Source organism: Acromyrmex echinatior, chromosome 1, assembly GCF_024713525.1.
Source record: "Acromyrmex echinatior isolate Ae372 chromosome 1, ASM2471352v2, whole genome shotgun sequence".
Classification (NCBI taxonomy): domain Eukaryota; kingdom Metazoa; phylum Arthropoda; class Insecta; order Hymenoptera; family Formicidae; genus Acromyrmex; species Acromyrmex echinatior.
The window spans coordinates 5117466-5138412 of record NC_141852.1 but is presented as its reverse complement, the minus strand read 5'-3'; the positions used below and the strand labels follow the sequence as shown (position 1 = coordinate 5138412).

Sequence of the window (20947 nt, the reverse complement as noted above, 5' to 3'; positions counted from 1 at the left end):
AGAAACAAGTTATTACTTCATTTTCAATGTTATCTAAAAAAAAATATATTCAAAAGGAAATTAATATATAAGTTTAAAAGTTTTTTATTTCCTTAATCTAACATATGAAGTAATTAAGATAATTGATAAGAATAATGCCGATACTATCGCAATGATTAAATTATAATACAACGTATAACAACTTAGAACTTTTAAATGTACATCTTTAAAATGTAGGACTATTACCTTCGTTTTTACTTATACTGTAAGTACTTTATTGTAAACAGTTGCAGTATTTGCAAAGTGAAGTAATAACTGGCTTTTAAATAATAATGCACTGAAGTTTTGCTTTTGTAAGCAAAAATCTCAGTCAGAAATTCTAATTATAATTCCGCTTTTGAGAGATTCAAGAATTTAAATAAACTACTATAGATTACAAAAGGTTTCCGGATGAAAAGTTGCAGCTCTTTGCTTTGCAAAATTTAATAGATACTATTTATTTCAAAGCATATAATAGAATAACGTAAAAGAATAAAAAATATGTATTCATTTAAAAAATACATATACATATATTAGTTTTAACACCTAACTTTGACCGAAAGTGATGCTTCTCATATTTAGCTGATGATTCTCACATAAATGGACGTCTTGTTTCCAATCTTATTATAGATAAAAAATTTTTACTTTCGTTAAGTAAAGACCGTTAAAGATTTAAATGCTGCAGCAATATTTTCAAAATAGTTACAAGGTAAAAGATATTTGCCGCGTGACGTTGCAAGCGCAAGTGAATTCAAAACTTGTCGCTTTTATCAATTCAACGATTTTTAGACAAGATTAGATAATATGAAAACGAACAAAGGAAGAATAGAGCAAAGTTGGCGAACAATCACGATAACATTAGGTGTCACACTTTATAAATCATACTTTCTTCTTATAAGATATAATAATAAAAAAGATAAAATGTGCGAAGATGAATAATGATAAATAATAAATAAAAAAATACATGTATACATAATTTATGATTCTATACAAAAAAATTATTCAATATTGCACAATAAATATGTCTGAGAAATCATAAAAGAACGAATATAAATTATGCTAAAATGTATAATATAATAAAAAAATATTTATAATTAATATTGTCAAACATTGTTTGCAAATCACACACACATCGCCACTTATTAAATTATAAAACCAAATACAGGTGTGCTTTCAAGATGATTAAAGGGTCTAGACAGCTTTAATATGTGTCTGCATATTGTAATTTAATCGTCGCGATATCACAGACGTTATCTTTATGCCATGTATGCTAGATTAAGTCTCAGAGAGAATTTACACATCGCCTTGCTTCAAAGAAACATTACGGTCTCGTTTATCAAAGGATGCCTTTGAGATAATATTGCTAAATATTCAATAATGTATATTATTCAATGACAAATATTGCCAAGTATCACATTAATCCTTCAGTCTTTAATTTATAACACATAGCGAGCATTTAAAACATTTCCATTAATTTTATTGTTATTTATGCATCAATTAATAACAATAATTTATATATATATATATATATATATATATATATATATATATATAAACTGAGTGTACATGATAAAATAACAATCAAATTATAGTTATATAATTTGTATTATAAATCATAATTAACTTTCAAAGTATAGTACGAAGGACAATGTTGTAAGTTTTTACGGTTTTCTCTTATTATCTTAATAAATAACAAAACCGCAAATGAGAATTTATTCCAAAAAGATGCAGAGATTGCGATAAAACAACTTGATTATATCCTGAAAAGTACTCCGCTTCTTGCATTTCTCCCGCAAGTTAATCGGTGAATGCATTTTGCGTTATCGTTAGGGTAAGATCTTGCATAAATGGTAGAACTGAGGAGAAGAAAATCGCGCGTTGCGTCGCGTCGTGTCGTCCCGATTTCGAGGCGTTTCTCGCCAAGCACATCGTCGTGGTTTCTCCCACAGAACTGGGAGAAAAAAAAAGGAAGAGGATAAACAAACCACGCGACCGAAAGAGAAATTTCTGGCGAAGAATTTTTCTCGGATAAAACACGGACGGTATGCATACACGATGCTCCAGATTCATTTTTTGCTGATCAGATAAGAAGAGAAATTGTCGCTCTCTTCGCGTTTCCTGAGGTTTGTCGTTTATGCGATTGATACATAGAAATATTAATTATTATATGTCACATCGACGAATTTTTAAGACTAAATATACGTTTTATACTAACAATAAGTATAATCTTTTATCAAATATAAAAAAAATTACTTCAAATTAACACACCGAATAATTTAAGCACTTGTGTGTAATAGAATATTTTATAAATTATTTTTGATAGTTCGCAATATAATTTAGCATAATAAATAAGAGGAAAAGATTTTCAAAGATTATACAGTTGTAAGGGTGAAAGTCGAAATGATAAGGTAAACGAAGGTCAACATAAGCGTAATGCGAATAAAACAGAAGCGATTTGTTGGAGAAATATAATTGTAGTCAATCTCTTTTTTTATATCTTTTTTAAAAAAGGACTGTGATTCACTTTAAATTGATATATATGATACCCCTTCATTCATCTTATTATTTTGATTTTTAATCTTATATAGCTATAATCTTTGTAAATCTTTTTCTCTTCTTATTATGTTTATACATTATGCAAGGGTTGCTCTCTTTTAAGTACTCTAGACGTAGTCACTCTAGAAGTATCAACATTTCACTAAAAAGATCAAGTGAATAAATTACTATGAAAATAAAGAAAGTGATGAAAAATCAAGTATTTTATCAAATACATAATTATTAGAAAGTTAAAAAATTTCAAAATTTCCTTTTATATGAGAAATATATTAATTAAAAAAACAATCAATAATGACCTTTCGGTACTTTTAATGTAAATTATTTACTTTTCCAATTCTTTGTATTTCTTCTTTTCCATCCATTTGTTTATTTCTGATTAAATACGTAATCTTACATCAAATATAATATTTCATTACTTTTATTTCAATATAAATAATTATAACAAATTAAATTATAAAACTAAGTTATAAAACTAAATTATAAAACAAATTTTTATTTCAGAAGTTTAATTTACTTAAACAAAAGAACTATTCTCATTAATTATTTACATATTAAATATCAATTATTTAGTGTTTTGAAAGTTATTCTTATAAAATTATTCCTCGACATTTCTGTTAATTACTTTCCAATTTTATATTTGAATAAGTCTACTTTGCATTAGAGAGGTGCGATTTTGCGATATATCATAAGCGATTAAAAAGCCAGTGTGATATGTAACTGACTTTTTAATTGCGAAATCGCAGGTGACTTAAAATCGCGCCTGTAATTAATATTCTACTTGTTCTTTAATTCTTTTAAACTATGCAAACAATTCGACTAACGCGCAATAAAAAACTGATATATAATTTTTAATTTCGTGAAGAAGTTTTTCTATGAAAATTCCAAATTTTATTAGGAATTTTTCAATGCTATTATTTTTAAAAAATGCTTTTATATTGGCTACGTTCTAATAATTATTTTTTATTATTCATCTGTCCCTCTGAATTTACCGAAGATTTTTAATATGACAAAAATGGCAGTTGAATAAATGTATAATATACACACATATAAAAATCGCAATGCGATATATCGCATCCCAATTTTTATATGTATATATGTTACATATTACCCCGAATTTTAAGGATTATTGCAATCCCGATGCACAAATTTTTAAATCGCACATTCCTGCTTTCCACCAGATCTGAAACTTTATATATTCGTTCTCTATTAATTTTGCTTCAGGAATTATTACGGTTCTTGAAACGAAGTAGAAATTATAAAAGTGAACAAATTCACTAGATGTTCGACTCCCCAATAAAGTTATAAATATTCTAGTAAATTCGATCACTTTTGTAATTTTCAGTTCATTTCAAGAACTGTAATACACTCCCTGATTACAATATAAGTACGCATGATGCATGTAAATTGAAAGTCTGATCTGCCAAGTGTACGGTGGTCGATACGAGTGTCTGACTATGCCGCGTCATTATTCACTAGCTGAGCGTCAGAGCAGCGTTTTCTCTTTCACGCAGCTAAGCGAATTCATTTTTCGCAAGCCAAATATTACGTAAAAGGGCGTTCGCGTGTGTAATGAGCAAATCGATTGGAGGCAAGAATTATGCGGAGTTCTCGAAGATGCAAGATATTTTCGGATACTCTCCGGTTGTTTTCATTCAGTGAGTCGCTCTCGCCGTGAAAGTGATGGCGCGCCGATTGTCTAATCCGGAAAGTCGTTCCAAGAATTATGACTGGGATGCTGCTATTGATACTACCGTTGAATATTCGATACTACAGTACATAATATACGTTATGACACTGTTGTGTTTACGGCTGATTCTACGAAAGTAATGCGGCATCTTATGCCATACTATAACAATGATACTCTAAAAAATATCGTGTTAATATTATACAATAATATGTCATTAAAATATATTATGACATTTATGGCAATAACAGCAGGCTACCAGGAATGTTATTGTTTTCTTGAAAATAAATATTAATTACTGATAGGTTCAATATGGCAATAATCGTGATAAACGACATCAAGATAATTCATTAACTTACATATAAAAGATAATTATTGATAGATTGAATGTGGCAATAATTGTTGACAAACAATACATCAAGATAATTCATTAACTTACATGTAGAAGATAATATTATTTGTTATCAAATCATGGAAAAAAATCTTCTTCTGATCAACCGTGACTTCAGATCAACCGTGTAATTGAAGCATGTATAATAGAATATTTTATAAATATTTTCGATTCACAATATAATTCAAATTTATAAATGTCTAATTGAAGTAAATCAAACACGTGTTGTACAGATCAGATGTCAATGTCGTATTATTGTGTTGTCAGGCGCTGTTTAAAAATAGTGATACTTTTTTTTAGAACACCTTGCGCAATGTCAACATTTCCTGAAATTAATGCAAGTCGTTTGTATAAACACTATCACGCTATAGCAATACCCTGGTTACGACGCAACGAGCGCGGGTGTCGCGATACACGTGGCAAATGCCGCGAGTGAAGATGATAACTATTTTTACGGCTGAGTCAGCCGGGTATGCGAAACGGAGGATCCTGAGAGGATCCGCGGAGTTTTCGCGGAGGCCTCGTCGAGGAAAATGCCAGAAATAAGATCCGCTAGATCCGCGACGAGTAAACACCGCATCCGAATCTGGGCCAAGCCGTTTATATCGTCGGAATGCGTTGTCGCGGTGCGTCCCGTCGAAATGCGTCGTCTAGTAACGCTCGGCGCGTTATGTCATAATTGAGAAGTAAGTATTAGTCTCGAAAAATAAAAAAATAAAATAAACTGGAAAACCTCTCTATATTTTGAACTTTTCCCAAAGTATGACTTCTAAATATTTATCGTGATGGATTTTGCACAAATTATTCGCAGAGATGCAGTATGAAATTTCAGATCTGGTGGAAAGCAAACTTTTTTGAATGTAAAATTGGAAATCAATTGACGAAAATAAAAATAAGATAAAATGAAATGTCAAAATTGGAATAATTTTCAAAATACTGAATAATTAATATTTAATATGTAAACAGTTTTTTTTCAAGCAAATTAAACTTCTAAAACGAAAATAATGAAATATCATTCATTTCTTGTAGCAAATAAAATTTATCACGATATATTATCATGATTAAAATTAAAAATGTATCACTAGGAAAAATGTTTTGTTCTATAAACCAAAATTTTGCGAATTATTAATTGGTATAAAAAAATATTTTTGTTATTTACAAAGCAGAGAAATTATTTTGCAAAAAGAATTAAATTTTGTTATATAAATCAAATATTTGGTTGTTAAAAAATGTCTCAACACTAAACAATTTTACTGAAGGCACTAAATATTTTTTCCTAGTGTGTGAAAGAAATAAAATATCTTTCCTGTCTCAAAATATAAAATAATGTACACACAATTGTTGGCAGCCACAAATCAATATTTGACTACATATCTAATTTCACAAGTTATAAAGTAAAAAATGTTGTGCAGCCTGCACTTTGGATTCTGCTTTCTGCTATATAGCAAGAATTTTCGCAACGGATACAACGTGCCGAGCTAACCGCTATTACCGCTAGGCGAGCGTATTATGTCGTAATTCGTAACGAGTGTAGTTAAAGCATAATACCGTTTTTTCTAATTTTTTACTCATTTTAGTGAGCTCCCAAGCGAAAGAAATTTCAAAGATATAATCGCCGGATGATAAATTAAACAATAACGCTCTATAATATGGATTGGTGTAGACTAAGATGAAATATTGCAAGTACACGGTCGCCACGTGTTTCGATAACATCGTATAAAGTCACTTGATACGAGAATCTTGAGCCAGCATTTTGGCATGATGCCGGAAAGAAGGTTAAATTGATTCGTGACAAGACGAAACAAATGTGAGGCGCAAGCATGAGAGTTTTGCTGTAAATATTACCGACTATGATAAGTAGTGCAATTCTTAAAAAAAAATATAATTGTCCTTAACATATTGAAACTATATATAAACAAAACTGATACGTAGAAATAGTTACAAACAATAAATATTACAAACATTAAAATTCAAGCAGTTGTAAAAAGATTCGTTAAAAAAGAACAAAATTTAAATTTAAAAAAAGATTTTACAGCTTAGAAACGTTCTCTATTTTTGAAACGTTGCTATGGTTTTTGACTTTTTATAAGTTTAATATTACATGCATAGAAAACAAGCTGAACAAAATGGAAAATGTTCTTTATACTTTGTGGATCTGTTGTGTGTTTAAAAAAAACTTGTGAATAATTTTTTACTTCTTAACATGAAAACTTCCAAATTCTCCCTACAAAATCGTTTTTAAAAAATGTTCCTAAGATTTTTTGTTACTGAAATCACGGATTAAATAAAAGGAGGATTTTGATTTTAATTGCCCTTAATTGCGTCAAAAATTGTCACATCGTAATCCAAAAAACAGATTCTTAAAGCTGAAACTTTGCTCTATCGAATCGTATAATTGTCAAAAAATTTTCGACAGGATACAAATGAAGCACAAATTTTTGTTCCGATCCATATAAAGAATAATTATATAATAGAGTATAATAAAAAAAAATGTAATGACTTAATGATTAGTGTTATCATCGTTAAATTTTTATCGGAATATCAGAAAATAATGCTATCAAAAATGCATAACATCGCGCACATTTTCTTCCTATTATCCATCGTTCTTGAATTTTGCTCGCATTGAACTAATTCGTATAAAAGAGGGTCGACGCATCTGCTCGTAACACAAGAATTAAGCAGGCAAGCAGAGCGGCTAGAAATTTATTTTATCATCCTCATCGAATTCGACTAAGCGATTTTTGTTCAATCGCGTAGTTTCATCGGCAAAAATGAATTGGATTCAATTCTGGCACCTCAACTCACCTGAGTATGTTTGGATGGCTAAGCTTGTTCATGAGCTGGACTTCCTTGAGCATATTCGGCCTATTCGCCGCCAGCTGATTCATCTTGAGCACCATCACCTGACTCGTCACTTTGTGAGTAACCTGGAAAAACGAAACAAACATGGAGGTTAGTGACATATTACCGTGCCATTGCGTGGCGGTATTATTGACGTTATTATGATACGACAGCTGCATACGTAACCGTAGATTCTTTGCGTTACAAATTTTGCGAGGTCATAAATGCAAGAGCGCTGTTCTGCTTCGACCAATGTGTTGAGTTATTTCGAGACATTCCACAAAAATTCTATTAAAATCTTATATAGAATTCATTTTTGTTATCAAATTAATATAAAAATAAGAATCAAGCTAAGAAAAAATCTGTTAAAATTTATAGATCTATTAAAACATTTTCGACATAGATACATAATATTATAATAAAAAAATAAAATTGTGCATAAGACTTAGTACATGATTTTGCATATATTTTATTTATGAGCAATTGTCATACTATACTGTGTTTATATATCCTGAAGTTAATTACAGGTTGTAAAATTTCTATTTCGATTTTTGATTTATTAAATCGCGATTAAAACAGAGGCCTGATCGACCTACATAATTCATAGAGTTGCATCTTTATCTTCTAAGAATGACCTTAATGCATTTCTAATTTCATCATGATAGTGCAAAACGTTTATACGTTTCTTATGAAACTGATACGAATACAGGATGTATCATTTAATACTTTGATGACAACTACGGTAACACACAGGCAAATCTTCTTCTTTAAACATATACAATACATGAGAAATTATTATATTATTAATATTTATTATTATTATTACATCGTTATTTCTTTTTTGTAATTTTAAGTGCTTCGAAAATTAAATCCTAAATAAAAGTTATTTAAAAAATTATTAAATATTAATTGAACAAAATTCTTGTTTAATAATAAGTTAGAAATGAGATTGTATTGTTAAATTAATTCATTATCAACGTAAATACAAAAAATCGATTTTTCTTCGGCTTGATCAAATATTTCTATTTTATTGTACATCCTATATATCACGTACTGACAAATCGCTTGAGTACTCAAAGACGATGGCGACAGATGCGTTTCTCATCGCCAAGCTAACGAAACGAAGATTTTCGTCGCTCCGTTTTCACATGGTGCGACTAACACGCACAAGAGAGCACCGGAGCGATATTCCCGCGAAAGAGAAACTTATTAATGAAACTGTGGCATCTGGCCGGCGTAAGATGAGCCTCGTAAATGTGCCGGTCCGTGTTGCCCGCGGCATCATTCAACGAAAATGGACATACAGGCCGCAATTATTAGCCTTGAAAGTTGCCGCGCGCGATTGCTTAATGAGTGCGATCACCGCAGCTTCGTATATAGCAGTTTTGATTATCGCAGAATGTCGCAGACTGCCCGACAAAAAACGACCTCGTGGAAATATTACTGAAAGAATTCAATTTCTCTCATATAAATTTCTGTATTATGTTACAATAAACTGAGAAATCGGGTCTACTATGGAATTACCTAACAAACATATAAAATGTTTATCGAAGAGATATTATCAATTTCGTCAAGGAAATTATAATTGTAAAAGGACTCTGCACTATTTATATGGAAAAAGTGATTCGATTAAATTGATTGAAATTGAGACATTCTGTAAATTATAAAATGCTAATCAAAAGTTTCTTCAGGCAAAATCATAAAAAAGGACAGATTTTGCATCATTAAAAAATTGCTATTTTGAGTGTAATTGTATTGAAAAGTATCTTTATCTACTAAATTATTCATTTCTTGGTAATTGCATTTCAATTTACTTTTATGCGCGCGTAAAATAATGAGATGAATTATTGATATCTATAAAGAAAATATTTGCTTTTTAAAAAAATTATATATTGCAAAAAATATAATTTGCAATATATATATTTGCAAACTACATATTTTTTTACAGAAACAATTCTATGCTTTCTTTATATTAATTGATTCATCTCATATTATTCTACTGAATAAAAGTATTAAAGTACGTTACAAAAAATGAATAGTTTAGTAGATAAAAATATTTTTCAGTTCGATTAGATCCAAAATAACAACTTTCAAATACTGCAAATTTTTTATGGTTTTGTCTAAGGAAACTTTTGATTAGCATCGTAATCTACAAAATATAACAATTTCAAATTTGATCGAGAAACTACTTTTCTATATAACTATTACAGATTCCTGTATCTATCTATCGAAGAACCAGTTACAAAATTTTTACATTATATATGAACTCTACGTATTATAAAATCTTTTACGCTATTAAAATATATGTACTGTATATCACATGTGCTATGTTACACAGGTATTAAAAAAGTTAATTACCTGCCTTGGTATATCACCAGCACTTCTAATTAAAGAGTCGCTCCCACATATTCGCGAAAAATGCAGACATAAATTTTTGGAACAGCGATCTTGCATTTACAAACGTATGTATGTTCTCGCTCGTATATAAAAGAATTCGATACGATATATATCTCGCAACGGCACGAAAGCATTTTCCGAGAATCCAAGAGACGCGTCGAGAGAAAGAACTACTGGATTACATCAACTTACTCCTGCAGTCGATCTTCGCGGCGTTGAAAGGCGTAATGCACTCTTTTACATTCCAGCGCTCGCGCATTTTACCATTCATCTCGAATTTCGTCTCAACTCGAAAAAGAAGTCAGCCGGAGATGAGATGCAAAAAGTGATGAAAATGGAGATACGAAATAGGAAACGCAAAAGAGAAAAGAGAAAGAGAGAGTCTCTCTCTCGCAGCCGGCATCGTCGCACGAGATGAAATTTTTGGGGATTAAAAAGTTGAGAATAATATCTGAGGGGAATCTGGTCAGGATTCCTTGGCAATGTCTTGACTTAGCTTACAGTTGGGTTGCGTCCAAACGGTGACGAATACGAAAGAGATGGAGAAGTACGAATCCGTCGTAAACAGAACCGCGAGTCGTGGGTTGCTTTGCGACAAAAGGATGGAGAATGTAAAAGAGAGCGTCGTTTGACAATTTTTATTTTTGCTAAAATTACTCGACCGAAAAATTGAATATGTCACACATTCGTTTAATTCGCGTCACACTTGTTCTCGTTACAGATATTTGAATAAGAGATTGAATACCATTTAGACAACCTTTGATTGGTCCATCACATTCAGAAAGGTGTTTAAGATAAAAGAGATAGATGGAAGATAGAATGAGATGCATAAATATCTCGTTCTATCTTAAGCAAGTCCTAAAAAATATAACGGACTAAACTGTACACATTACAAAAATTACTTGAAAAATTATAGTTATAGTGGATAATCGAGGATAATTTTGGATCTTGCTATTAAAAGTATTTACATTATTTATATAAACACGTGTAAAGTCACAATTTACAAAAAATTTTTTAAAAAATAAATACGCAAATATAATACGTGATATACATATTATCATTATGTTATATAATATTACAAAAATTTATATTATACATTTACGTGGTAGAAACTATAAAATGTATTATTACTATTATTGTAATTTTCCGTTTAATATAAAGATATATTTGCAATTATATAAAAATAAGTATATTAATTTTTGTAAAAATATACAATTTCCAATTATTATTATAAATTTCTATACATATTATTTTTACGTAATTTTATATATTTTTTTACAATTATATTTTTTATTGTATGTCCAATCTTTTACTTAAATATTTCTTTAATTTTCACTGTTTCTTGAAAACCTTTCACGCCGTCTTTTTTTATAGAAACAGCAACATGTTTCACGAATTTTTTTCTACGTAAAATATATAGGATACAGTTAGAAGTGGAAAGTTCAGTCGATCGATTTATACGATCAATCTTTTTTCAGCAAAATTGTTTATAAGAGTCATCTGTTTTGCGAATTTTCAATATTTTATATTAAATCGAGCAGAGATTACTTCTCATTTTCAATTAAAATATCGAAGGATCGTAATGATCGTAATGAGAAAGTATTTAGCATCTTGATCATGACTCTGCTGTTAGCGAATAAATAAAAGTACTTGAAATATATATAAGTCGGTCGCACTCGAAACACTTCACCGGTTTTCTCCACGTGAGGCTAAAGATCTTCTAGTTTAATGTCGAATAAATTATCATTAATACGCGACGTGAAGTCGCTAGCTTCCATTTATTCCTTCATTTATTTCATCGCAAATTGCGATGAAATTACGAATGTGAGTAATTGATCTTGCTTGATTCTGCGTATGTAATGAACGATTCATCTGTAATGAAACACGGTGCATTTGCAAAAAAATCCGCCAGACATCCCAATTTCCATTCTCCGTAGAAGTCAAATTTTGCTTCCTTACTTCAAAAGTGATATAACTAAAAAAAAACGTGATTTTCGAGTAACCACAACAAAGTACACATTAAGTAAACATTATCAGGATTACTAAAAATTCCTTATCATTTCATGATTTCTTTTAGTCTTTTCAATAAGTTTGTTGTATTTTTATCTTGATTTGGTAACTGTTAATGTTGATAACACTACTTGCATTTAATTGTTACTAATAAGTTAATAACTAATTGTTAATAATAAGTATTCCCTAACTGCGTAAATATGATGTGTGCATATCAAACTTCTTAAAATCAATAATTTTTATTTTCTAAATTTACAAAATTTTCTGACTTTTCCCTGATTTTCTTAACCGTTTTTAATTTCTTTGACATTTCCCTGATTTCCATGATTTCCAGTTTTGTGCCAATCTTGCAAAACCCTATCAATCACCAAATACCTAAATTAACTAAACTTCATAAAAAAATAATCCAAAAAAATGGTTTATGAAAAAATCATCAAAATCGTCACAATTACAAAAAGAGTGATTTTTAAAGGTTGTGAAACAAAAATGATAAAAAAATATTACGCAATATTATTTGATTAGTCAATAATTTTCTGTCGAGTTGAAAAATGGTTTTGAATCCTCCCCCCCACTTTTCTGGAAAATTTATAGTGAATTCGACTAAACGCATTCAGCACATTGGTGCACTTTAAAACCGTCGTACACAAATTGACGTAAAAATGTATGTTTAATAAAAATATAGAAATTAGTTAAACTGCGAAATCTTCAATATACTTTAATGTGTTGTTAGGCAAAATATGTATTTTATAATTCAAAATATTTACATCTCAATTTTATACTCAGATTAAATCAGTATACAATCGTTTTAATATGCACTAGTGAGTCCAACAAATTTGCTATTAATTTTTTATGTTGTATCACTTTCGAAACAAGGAAGTGATATAAGAATAAACGTTCGAGCAATATATTTATGGTAGTACAATGATATTCGATCATTCCAATTATACGTTTACAAGTTCAAATATCTTACACTCTATGTATTATGCCTCATTATTATATAAGAAATTCATTAATCATAATTTTTAGAAAAAAACCTATGAAAAATCAAGATAATCGATGAGATCCATATCATCCATTCAATATTTCTTCCTTCTCAATAGATGCACACACGAAAGAAAAAGAAGTAAATGTGGAAGCGAATGCAATACAGACAAGCTAGCGAATCAATCGATAGGAAGATCGGACACTGTTTGATCACTTGCGCCGATTCATTTGAATAATTCTCATTGTCTGGAAAGCTTCGGCCTTGCGTGTTTTCTACGCATTACGCGCCATTGTGTTTACGATCGCGGAGAGAAAGCACGCACGGTAATTACATTGTAGCGGCAAGTGATTAATGCCTCCTTGAGCGTCGCATGCGTAATGCGAAACACGTTTCGCACCTTTTCACCCACACGTGAAGGAGGCTGTGTATAAGAACGATCAGTACAAAAGGAAAATTGAAAACGAAACGAAAGCCGGTCGCCATTATTCGAAAACAAGGCATCAAGATAAGACTAAAGGCTGCCGCAGACAAAATTTCTGTAACAGTAACCTTAAGACGTGAACTTAAGCTGATGAGCAATTAGGATATTGCTTTAGATCTACGTACTCTAACGGAAATAGAAATAGCAGTAAACTTATCCATAAGGTGAATTTCAACCGATTGAAATTCACCTTATTGTGAGATTATGGATAAGTTTACTGTTATTTCCATTTCCGTTAGATTACGTAATTTAAAGCAGTACTTTGATTGGTTCATCAGCTTAAGTTTACACCTTACACATACTGTTACGGAATTTTATGTGCGGCAGCCCTAATGGTGAATTCGATTGGTAAAACTAGTGCGCACTGATGCATATTAAAGCTGTTGTACACTGATTTAATTTGAGTATAAAAGTGAAATGCAAATATTTCGAATTATAAAATACATATTTTACCTATAATAATACAATAAATGTATTTCAGAATTGAGTATTTCAGAATTTAATTAATTTCTATATTTATATATAAATATATTTTTACGTTATTTTGTAATTTACGACGGTTTTAATATGCACTAGTGCGCACTGAGTGCGCCCAATCGAATTCACTATAAGAAATGCCAATTTAGAAGCTGAAACAATCAGCTTTAGTTCTTTTACAGATAGAAATAAAAAAATTATTTTTTTAAATATATTCATTTGCGTCTTTACGTTTTGAAATTCCAAGATAATAACATGATTGTTTTAATCTTGAATGATAACAAATAAAATGCTTGTATACGTATTATCAAACTCACTAATGCAAATAGTTAATGATTTTTAAAATTAAAGATCAATAACAATTTAAAATCATTTAATTTTGTTATCTCTATAGAGAAAAATTAAATCTTGTTAACATTAAATGATGTTATCGATTTTCAGGCGATTCAATCACTGAGGGGTTTATTTTATAAGAACAGAGAAGAGCGAACACTCCATCTAACAAGTATCGTTCCGGGAAGCTATGATGCAATTAAGAGCAGCGAACCAATTAGCAAACGCATTGGACTTTATAAGCTCGAAAGCTCTCTCTGCAAAGGTCTACCTCGTATGTTCGCAATCACTGTCAACTATCGCAGTCAACCGTCTAATTATGAGCCAAAGAGATGAAAAGCGTCAAATAGAGGGTACAGAAGAAGGCGAGATGAAAGTTTGAAAGAAATATGTACTTCAATTTTATATGTTTCGTAAGATATTTAGTTTAATATTTATAATTTTATAATATGTGACTTAATATTTTTATTTGAATAAAAAGGAATAAAAATATAGTCTCTTATTTTGTATAGTCTTTTATTTTGTAATAAATACAAATTCAATGTACAAATATACAACAATAATGCTTTGCTTTTTTCGAATATTACTTTTAAGTAATATTATTTTTAACTCAATAACAGAAAATGTTAACCGTTATTAGAAATATTATATATTTTTTAATTAATTATTTAATTACAACTTAATCTCTGAAAATGCAACTCAAATAATTTTCATGAAATAAAAGTAAAATAAAAATATTGCAATATAATTGTCGTAACAATTTTGTGAAATTGAATTATTATAAATTTTGTGAAATTTATAATAATTTGGTCTGTGACGTTTAGAACCAAAATTTGAGAAATTCGTGAAATTATAAATATTTATAAAAGTAGCGAAAATCAATTAAAAGCAGTATGGTTAAGTCTTGCACCGGACATGCGAGACTTTCTAGACTTAAACCTTTTCAGGTGGAAATCCACATGCCGCGGCTGCTTGCTAAAGGTTAACTGCACTCACATGCAAATGTATTCTGCGGATTAGCACACGAGCCGTAACGGCACGACAGCTATAATTTTTATCGCGTATACCTATCGCCAACTTTAGCAGAAATATATACTTAAGTGATACCTATTTATAATATTATAGACTTCATGTTATATAAGTTGCGACGATGACATAAAGACTTTTGCGAAATTTTCTTTAATGGCTCTAGATCTTTCCTTTGCCATATGTCTCCATTTAACATTTATTGAAGTATACAAGTCTTCGTGACTACTGACATCCTGTATGATTATGGAAAATTGGATTTCATGAGAAAGCAAGTCTGTAAAACGTAGGAATACATGGCTAAATTGATGCGTTAGTCGTGACTACTAAACATTATTCGATAAGCAACATATTGCGTTTGAAAGATATTACTCAACTTCGAATTTATTTTGTATTACCACGTATTTTTTTTTACATTTATTTTACCTTCGTATTTATTTTGCATTATTTACCATGTGCCAACATATTTACTGCGTTTGTTAGATCTTGCAAAAACTAAATTTTTGTAAAAGAATCAATCAAAAATGTTTATTTTATGACTTTAAAAAACTAAACATTTCAGAATTGAGCATTTAACACTCGACAATCGTTATCCTATACATTAATGTTTTATATTTTAATATAAATCTGCGAAAAAACCGATCAATTAAAACTTGATGTGGAATATTCATGATATGCAAAAAAAAAACAGGAACAATATCTACTAAAGTGGATTTTATTAACTGCGACAAAGGTCAACACGAGCGTGCAGAGTAATCCTGCAAACGAGAAACACACGATTATTCACAGCCCCGTCGCGTCGTGATGTCGGGAATAAATGTCGAGAGGAAGTGATAGTCAAGGTCACGACAACGTACAATGAATGAGAATTTCTCAGGCGAACGAACGAATGAACGAACGCACAATGTATCGATCGATTTCTTTCTCACAGCGCGTGTCTCATGAGACTTTCTCCTTATATCTAAAGATTACGAGCGAAAGATAGAACATTCAAGCATTTTCTTTTCTTTTTTCTCAACAGCAAATGTACCTCGCGAAACGCATACCGCACATTCTACTTCCGTCTAATAAGTATATAACAATTAACAGAAGCCTAGATTATATCGCACGCAATGCAAGCCACACGGATACGTATACTATGCGTAATTATGACATGAATGCAGAAGTAAGAAATGTTTTTCATACGCTGTTGAAAACAATTAAGCGAGCATTTCGAGCATCTTAAATCCTGATATCACGTAAGTCAAGAATTGAGAGAAGAGAGATTTCATATTTTTATTTAACTCTCCGACTGCAATCTGGATCTTTTTGGTATAAACGAAATTTTATTCTTAAATTTCTTTGAAAAAAAGATTATATGAAGATCTTAAGAATTAAAAACTATTTTATAATAATATAATAATGATATTAAACAGTAACTCTGAATTTTTCTACATTTTTTTTCTAGAACAATAAAAAAACTTTGGCTATACAAAAAAGATCTTGATTGCAGATAGAGGGTTAAAAATAATATAAAAATAATATTAATAATATATATATATATATATATATATATATAAAATACCAAATGATATAAATTATAATATATTATTTCCGAATCAACAATGCTTTCAATATTTCTAAAAATGTTTGTGTATCACAAATAAAAGGAAAAAAATATTAACGATTAAAGATGCTGCAAATAAAAAATAAATTGTCAAAATAAAGAAGAAGACGAATGGAATAATGACAAAAGTATTAATATCGTTTATAATAAAACGATAATTTCATCATATATCAATTCGTGATCTTAGATAAGAAGAAAAGATGCTTGGGAAGGTACGATGCCGGTCAAGCGGTAGTGAAGAGAACTTGTCACGCGCGCACACGTACATATACGCCGGAGAAATTTACCATTTACGTGTCAAGAATATTTTACTAAATAATAAATGACGATTTCACGCACTCTTCCTGTCTCTTTCTCCGATCAGATTAATTAATAACTATCAGGTTTGAGTAATAATTTCAGAATTTCAAGATTGTCACTCTTATCTACATTTCCTCGTTACGTTCACGACAGCGAGATCGCTCTATAATTATCCAGAATAAGTAAAAGAAGAATATGTCAACCTACATTTAAATGACGTCAGTCTCGGTTAATCTCGGTCTTGCTCATTGATAATTAATAATTATATACATCAGCTTGTTGACTTGAAAAGCGCAATCCTGCAAAAACATGATACTTTCACAATACATAGAGTTCAGTGAAGAATTTGTTACTTTTTCATAAAATCTTATCTACATTTGCAATTCAACGTGCAAGTCATGAAAAGCTTTTTATAGTCATTTCTATCAATGTAGATTAACTTTAATCTCAGTTAAACTTACTTTTTATCTTCTAGTTCTAAGAATTAGGAAAAGAGAAAGAGTAAATTACCTCGATATTAAAGTTGATCTATATTGAGAAAGAGAAATGAGCCTTACTGAAATAAAAAACCCTCCATTAATTATAAAATTGGGTCCCGGTGAAATAAGTTAGTTTTCACTTATAATGCAGCTTATAATGTAATAAACAGATGTTATATGCAAGGTTATGGTTAGTCTTTAGCTATGGTAATCAAAGATGTTTCGTGAGCACAAGTTTTACATTTATGACACACCATAGCTCGAAAATTATTCATTATTGAGTCTTCTCATGCAGTACAGCGCTAGCAATAACATTTGCAATGTTACTACAATATTGCGATAATATTACTGAAATGATCTATGGTGTACATTGTGTCTGATTTCTTTTGTGTTCACTATATTATAAAATACATTATTATATGTAAAACCTAACATATTTCACTGGAATTCAATTTTCCATATAATTATCGGGGGTCCTTTATTTCAATAAGAGGCGTAAATTACATGTCAAATGTTGATAAGATTTTATGAAAAGTAACAAATTCTCTTCGCTGAATTTTATTGTAGTAAAAATATTATTTTGTGCCATTGTTTTTCAAGTCAACAAATTGATATTACAGTAAATTATAGTTAGCGCAAAGGCCTTTTATTTTTTTTTTTTCGTTCTTTTGTTTTGTACAAATCAGAGATTAGATATACAAGAAACCGGAAGAATAGTACATCTTTCCTCTTTAAGAATGCAGAGTAGTTTTTACATGCCGCAGACAAACGCATGCGCGATACCGATTTGCAGCCTTGGCTGCGGAAGTATGCAAGCCAACACGCACGTGTCACACAGGTGGGAACGGTAACGAATCGAATCGCGAGGAAGGCAAACGAGCGAACGACCGAGCGAGACTCATTAGAGAGTGTTCGTACTCCATGGCCAGCGCGCCGTGACCGGCTTTCTCATTTACTTCCAGCATATTCTCGTCCGCGTGAGGGGGGAAGGAAATGCCTCGGTGTTGCTTGCAAACTCTTGAGTCACCAGCAAGGTCGTCGTTTCCGATGGACGGATGCAAGCAGCGAGGTGATGCCAGCCGAATCTCCGTCAGCGTTCGTTTCTCGCTGAAGTCAGCACCGTTAACTCTTCTCTGAATTATTTATTTAATATTCATGCGATATGAATCGTTTTAATATTTTGCACGGTAAAAATCTTGTGATTAATGCGCATAGTTTTGCACAGAAACGAAAGTTACCACAGGAAAAATAATAAAGTTAAGTGAATTGAAGAATAATAACATAATTATCATTTTTTTCATCTCACTTTTGTGTATAATTAATATGCAATGACATTTCATTTTTAATTGAAAGTATAAAATTGAAAAGTACAATATAAAAAAGTATATAATATAATATAAAAAATATATAAAGATACAATCTATAATAAAGAGATAAATATATAAAGTGTAAAATAGATCAAATTTATTTTTACGCTGATTTTTGTAAAAATTAGAAAAAATTTCAAGGAAAACTCAAGTGTTTCTACAATACAATTTATTATTTTTCTTCAGACTATAATTGATAGAAATATGATTTGCCTTGTTTCTTTTATCGATTTATGTTTTAATTCTAGTAATTGGTAACAGTTAATTCGGCACTTTAGTTACGGTCGATGAAATTTTATATTTTTCGTTAATTAAAAACATCCGGAATATCTACCTATTGTCAATTATAATTAGGAAGAACGCGAGTTCGCAATTAATATCGTAATTTCCGTGAAATACGACATTTGCAAAGTTTCCGCTCCACATGATCATGAAGTACGTCGTAATCATAAAATTTAATTTTTCAATTATAACTGCAACTAATTAATTCTATCGAAAGTTACCGTAAGACTGACACGTTTGACAATTCACGCGGTTGATCTAGTCAACGACATCCCATTAAAAATAATATATTTATTTCATATTTCTCAAAATGTTATACAGGTGAGAAATTTAATACATTTTACATGTCTCAAATGATGCACTTAAATTTTTGTATTAATTTAATATAAAGTTAATATTAGAAAAAAATTTTACGTTATTCTTTCGTTGTTCAATCACATACTTGACAAATTATTATTAAAAAAATTTTAAATAATCGAATTGTGTTAAATTAACATTTGGATATGTTAAAAATTCAACACAAAATTTTACTTTAAGACCGATTTTGATAAAAATATAAAACGTTTTCTATGTAAGAAATATTTTCAAACATATATTAGCTTTACATATAGCAAAAATAAAATTTAAAAGATTTAATTATAATTTACGACCTTAATAATGGTATACTATATTATAACAATTGCGGATAGAAATAACTATATTATCGATCAATCGATCTCGCTTCCCTATGGAACTAATTAAATAACTCTTCTTTTCAGGAAGTTTCTACTTTCCGTTTACTCACGGTTTCACATTTCAAATTAATTATAAGACGAGAAATTAGGAGAACGTTAACCATATCGTGACTTTTCATAGTGGCGATTACATATAGCGAACGCGGCGAATGTTTCGATGCGAATGGCTGGAACAATCAGGCAAATCACAGGAATGGCGCTCTTATTATAGAAAACCGTTGCTTCGGCGATTTGCGATAAAGTAGAAATTGCTACAATTTCAATGCAATTGTGTTATTTTATATCGCACATAATCTTATGCATAATCTATTGGATTGAAGCAAAGGATCGTAACGTTATACTTCACTTATATTCTGTTCAGTTAAGTTCAGATGTTTTTAAGAAAATTTAGCAATTATATCATTCGATAGAGTAAAGAACACTTCAAGTTTTTATGTTAAAAAGTTTTTATGTTGAAAATTGTTACAAGTTTTTTTGGGTCACGTGACAAACCTAAAAAAAAACAAAAGTGAGAAGAATGTTTCTCATTTCATTCAATAATTTTCTGTATGTAAAAATATCAAGCCGACAGAAACTCAAAAAACATAGCGACTTTTCGAAAATAGAAATTTTAAACTTTAAAACTTTTTTTAATTTAAATTTTGTTCATTTTTAACAAAGTTATTTGAATTTTGAAGTTCTTAACGCTAAGAACTTTTTTACAGCTTATATATTTTAATTCAGAATATATATATTTTTCTTAAACCAGTTGAGATTTTTTTTTAAATAAAAAGAGTAAAAATCGATATTCTTTATAACAAAATATATATCTATATTAAATATCATATTTTTTTCTTGCCAAACGATTCTATTTTGCTTCCCATTCTTATTTTTCCAGTTTTTTTTGTATAAGTTTACCAAAAATAAATGACAATTGGTATCTCGATGTAAACTTTCAGTGTTTAAAACAAATAAATAAATTACACGATTTCTAATTCTGC

At 30.0% G+C, this 20947-nt stretch overlaps 1 protein-coding gene across 1 annotated transcript in view; it reads right to left on the bottom strand.

The window, feature by feature from the left end:
- Positions 1-20947, bottom strand: part of cdi (serine/threonine kinase) — a 45461-nt gene that overhangs the window by 5345 nt on the left and 19169 nt on the right. The window contains exon 3 of the mRNA XM_087413809.1: positions 7455-7576. Within this exon, the coding sequence (XP_087269935.1) occupies positions 7455-7576 (122 nt within the window). The remainder of the gene's footprint in view (positions 1-7454; positions 7577-20947) is intronic.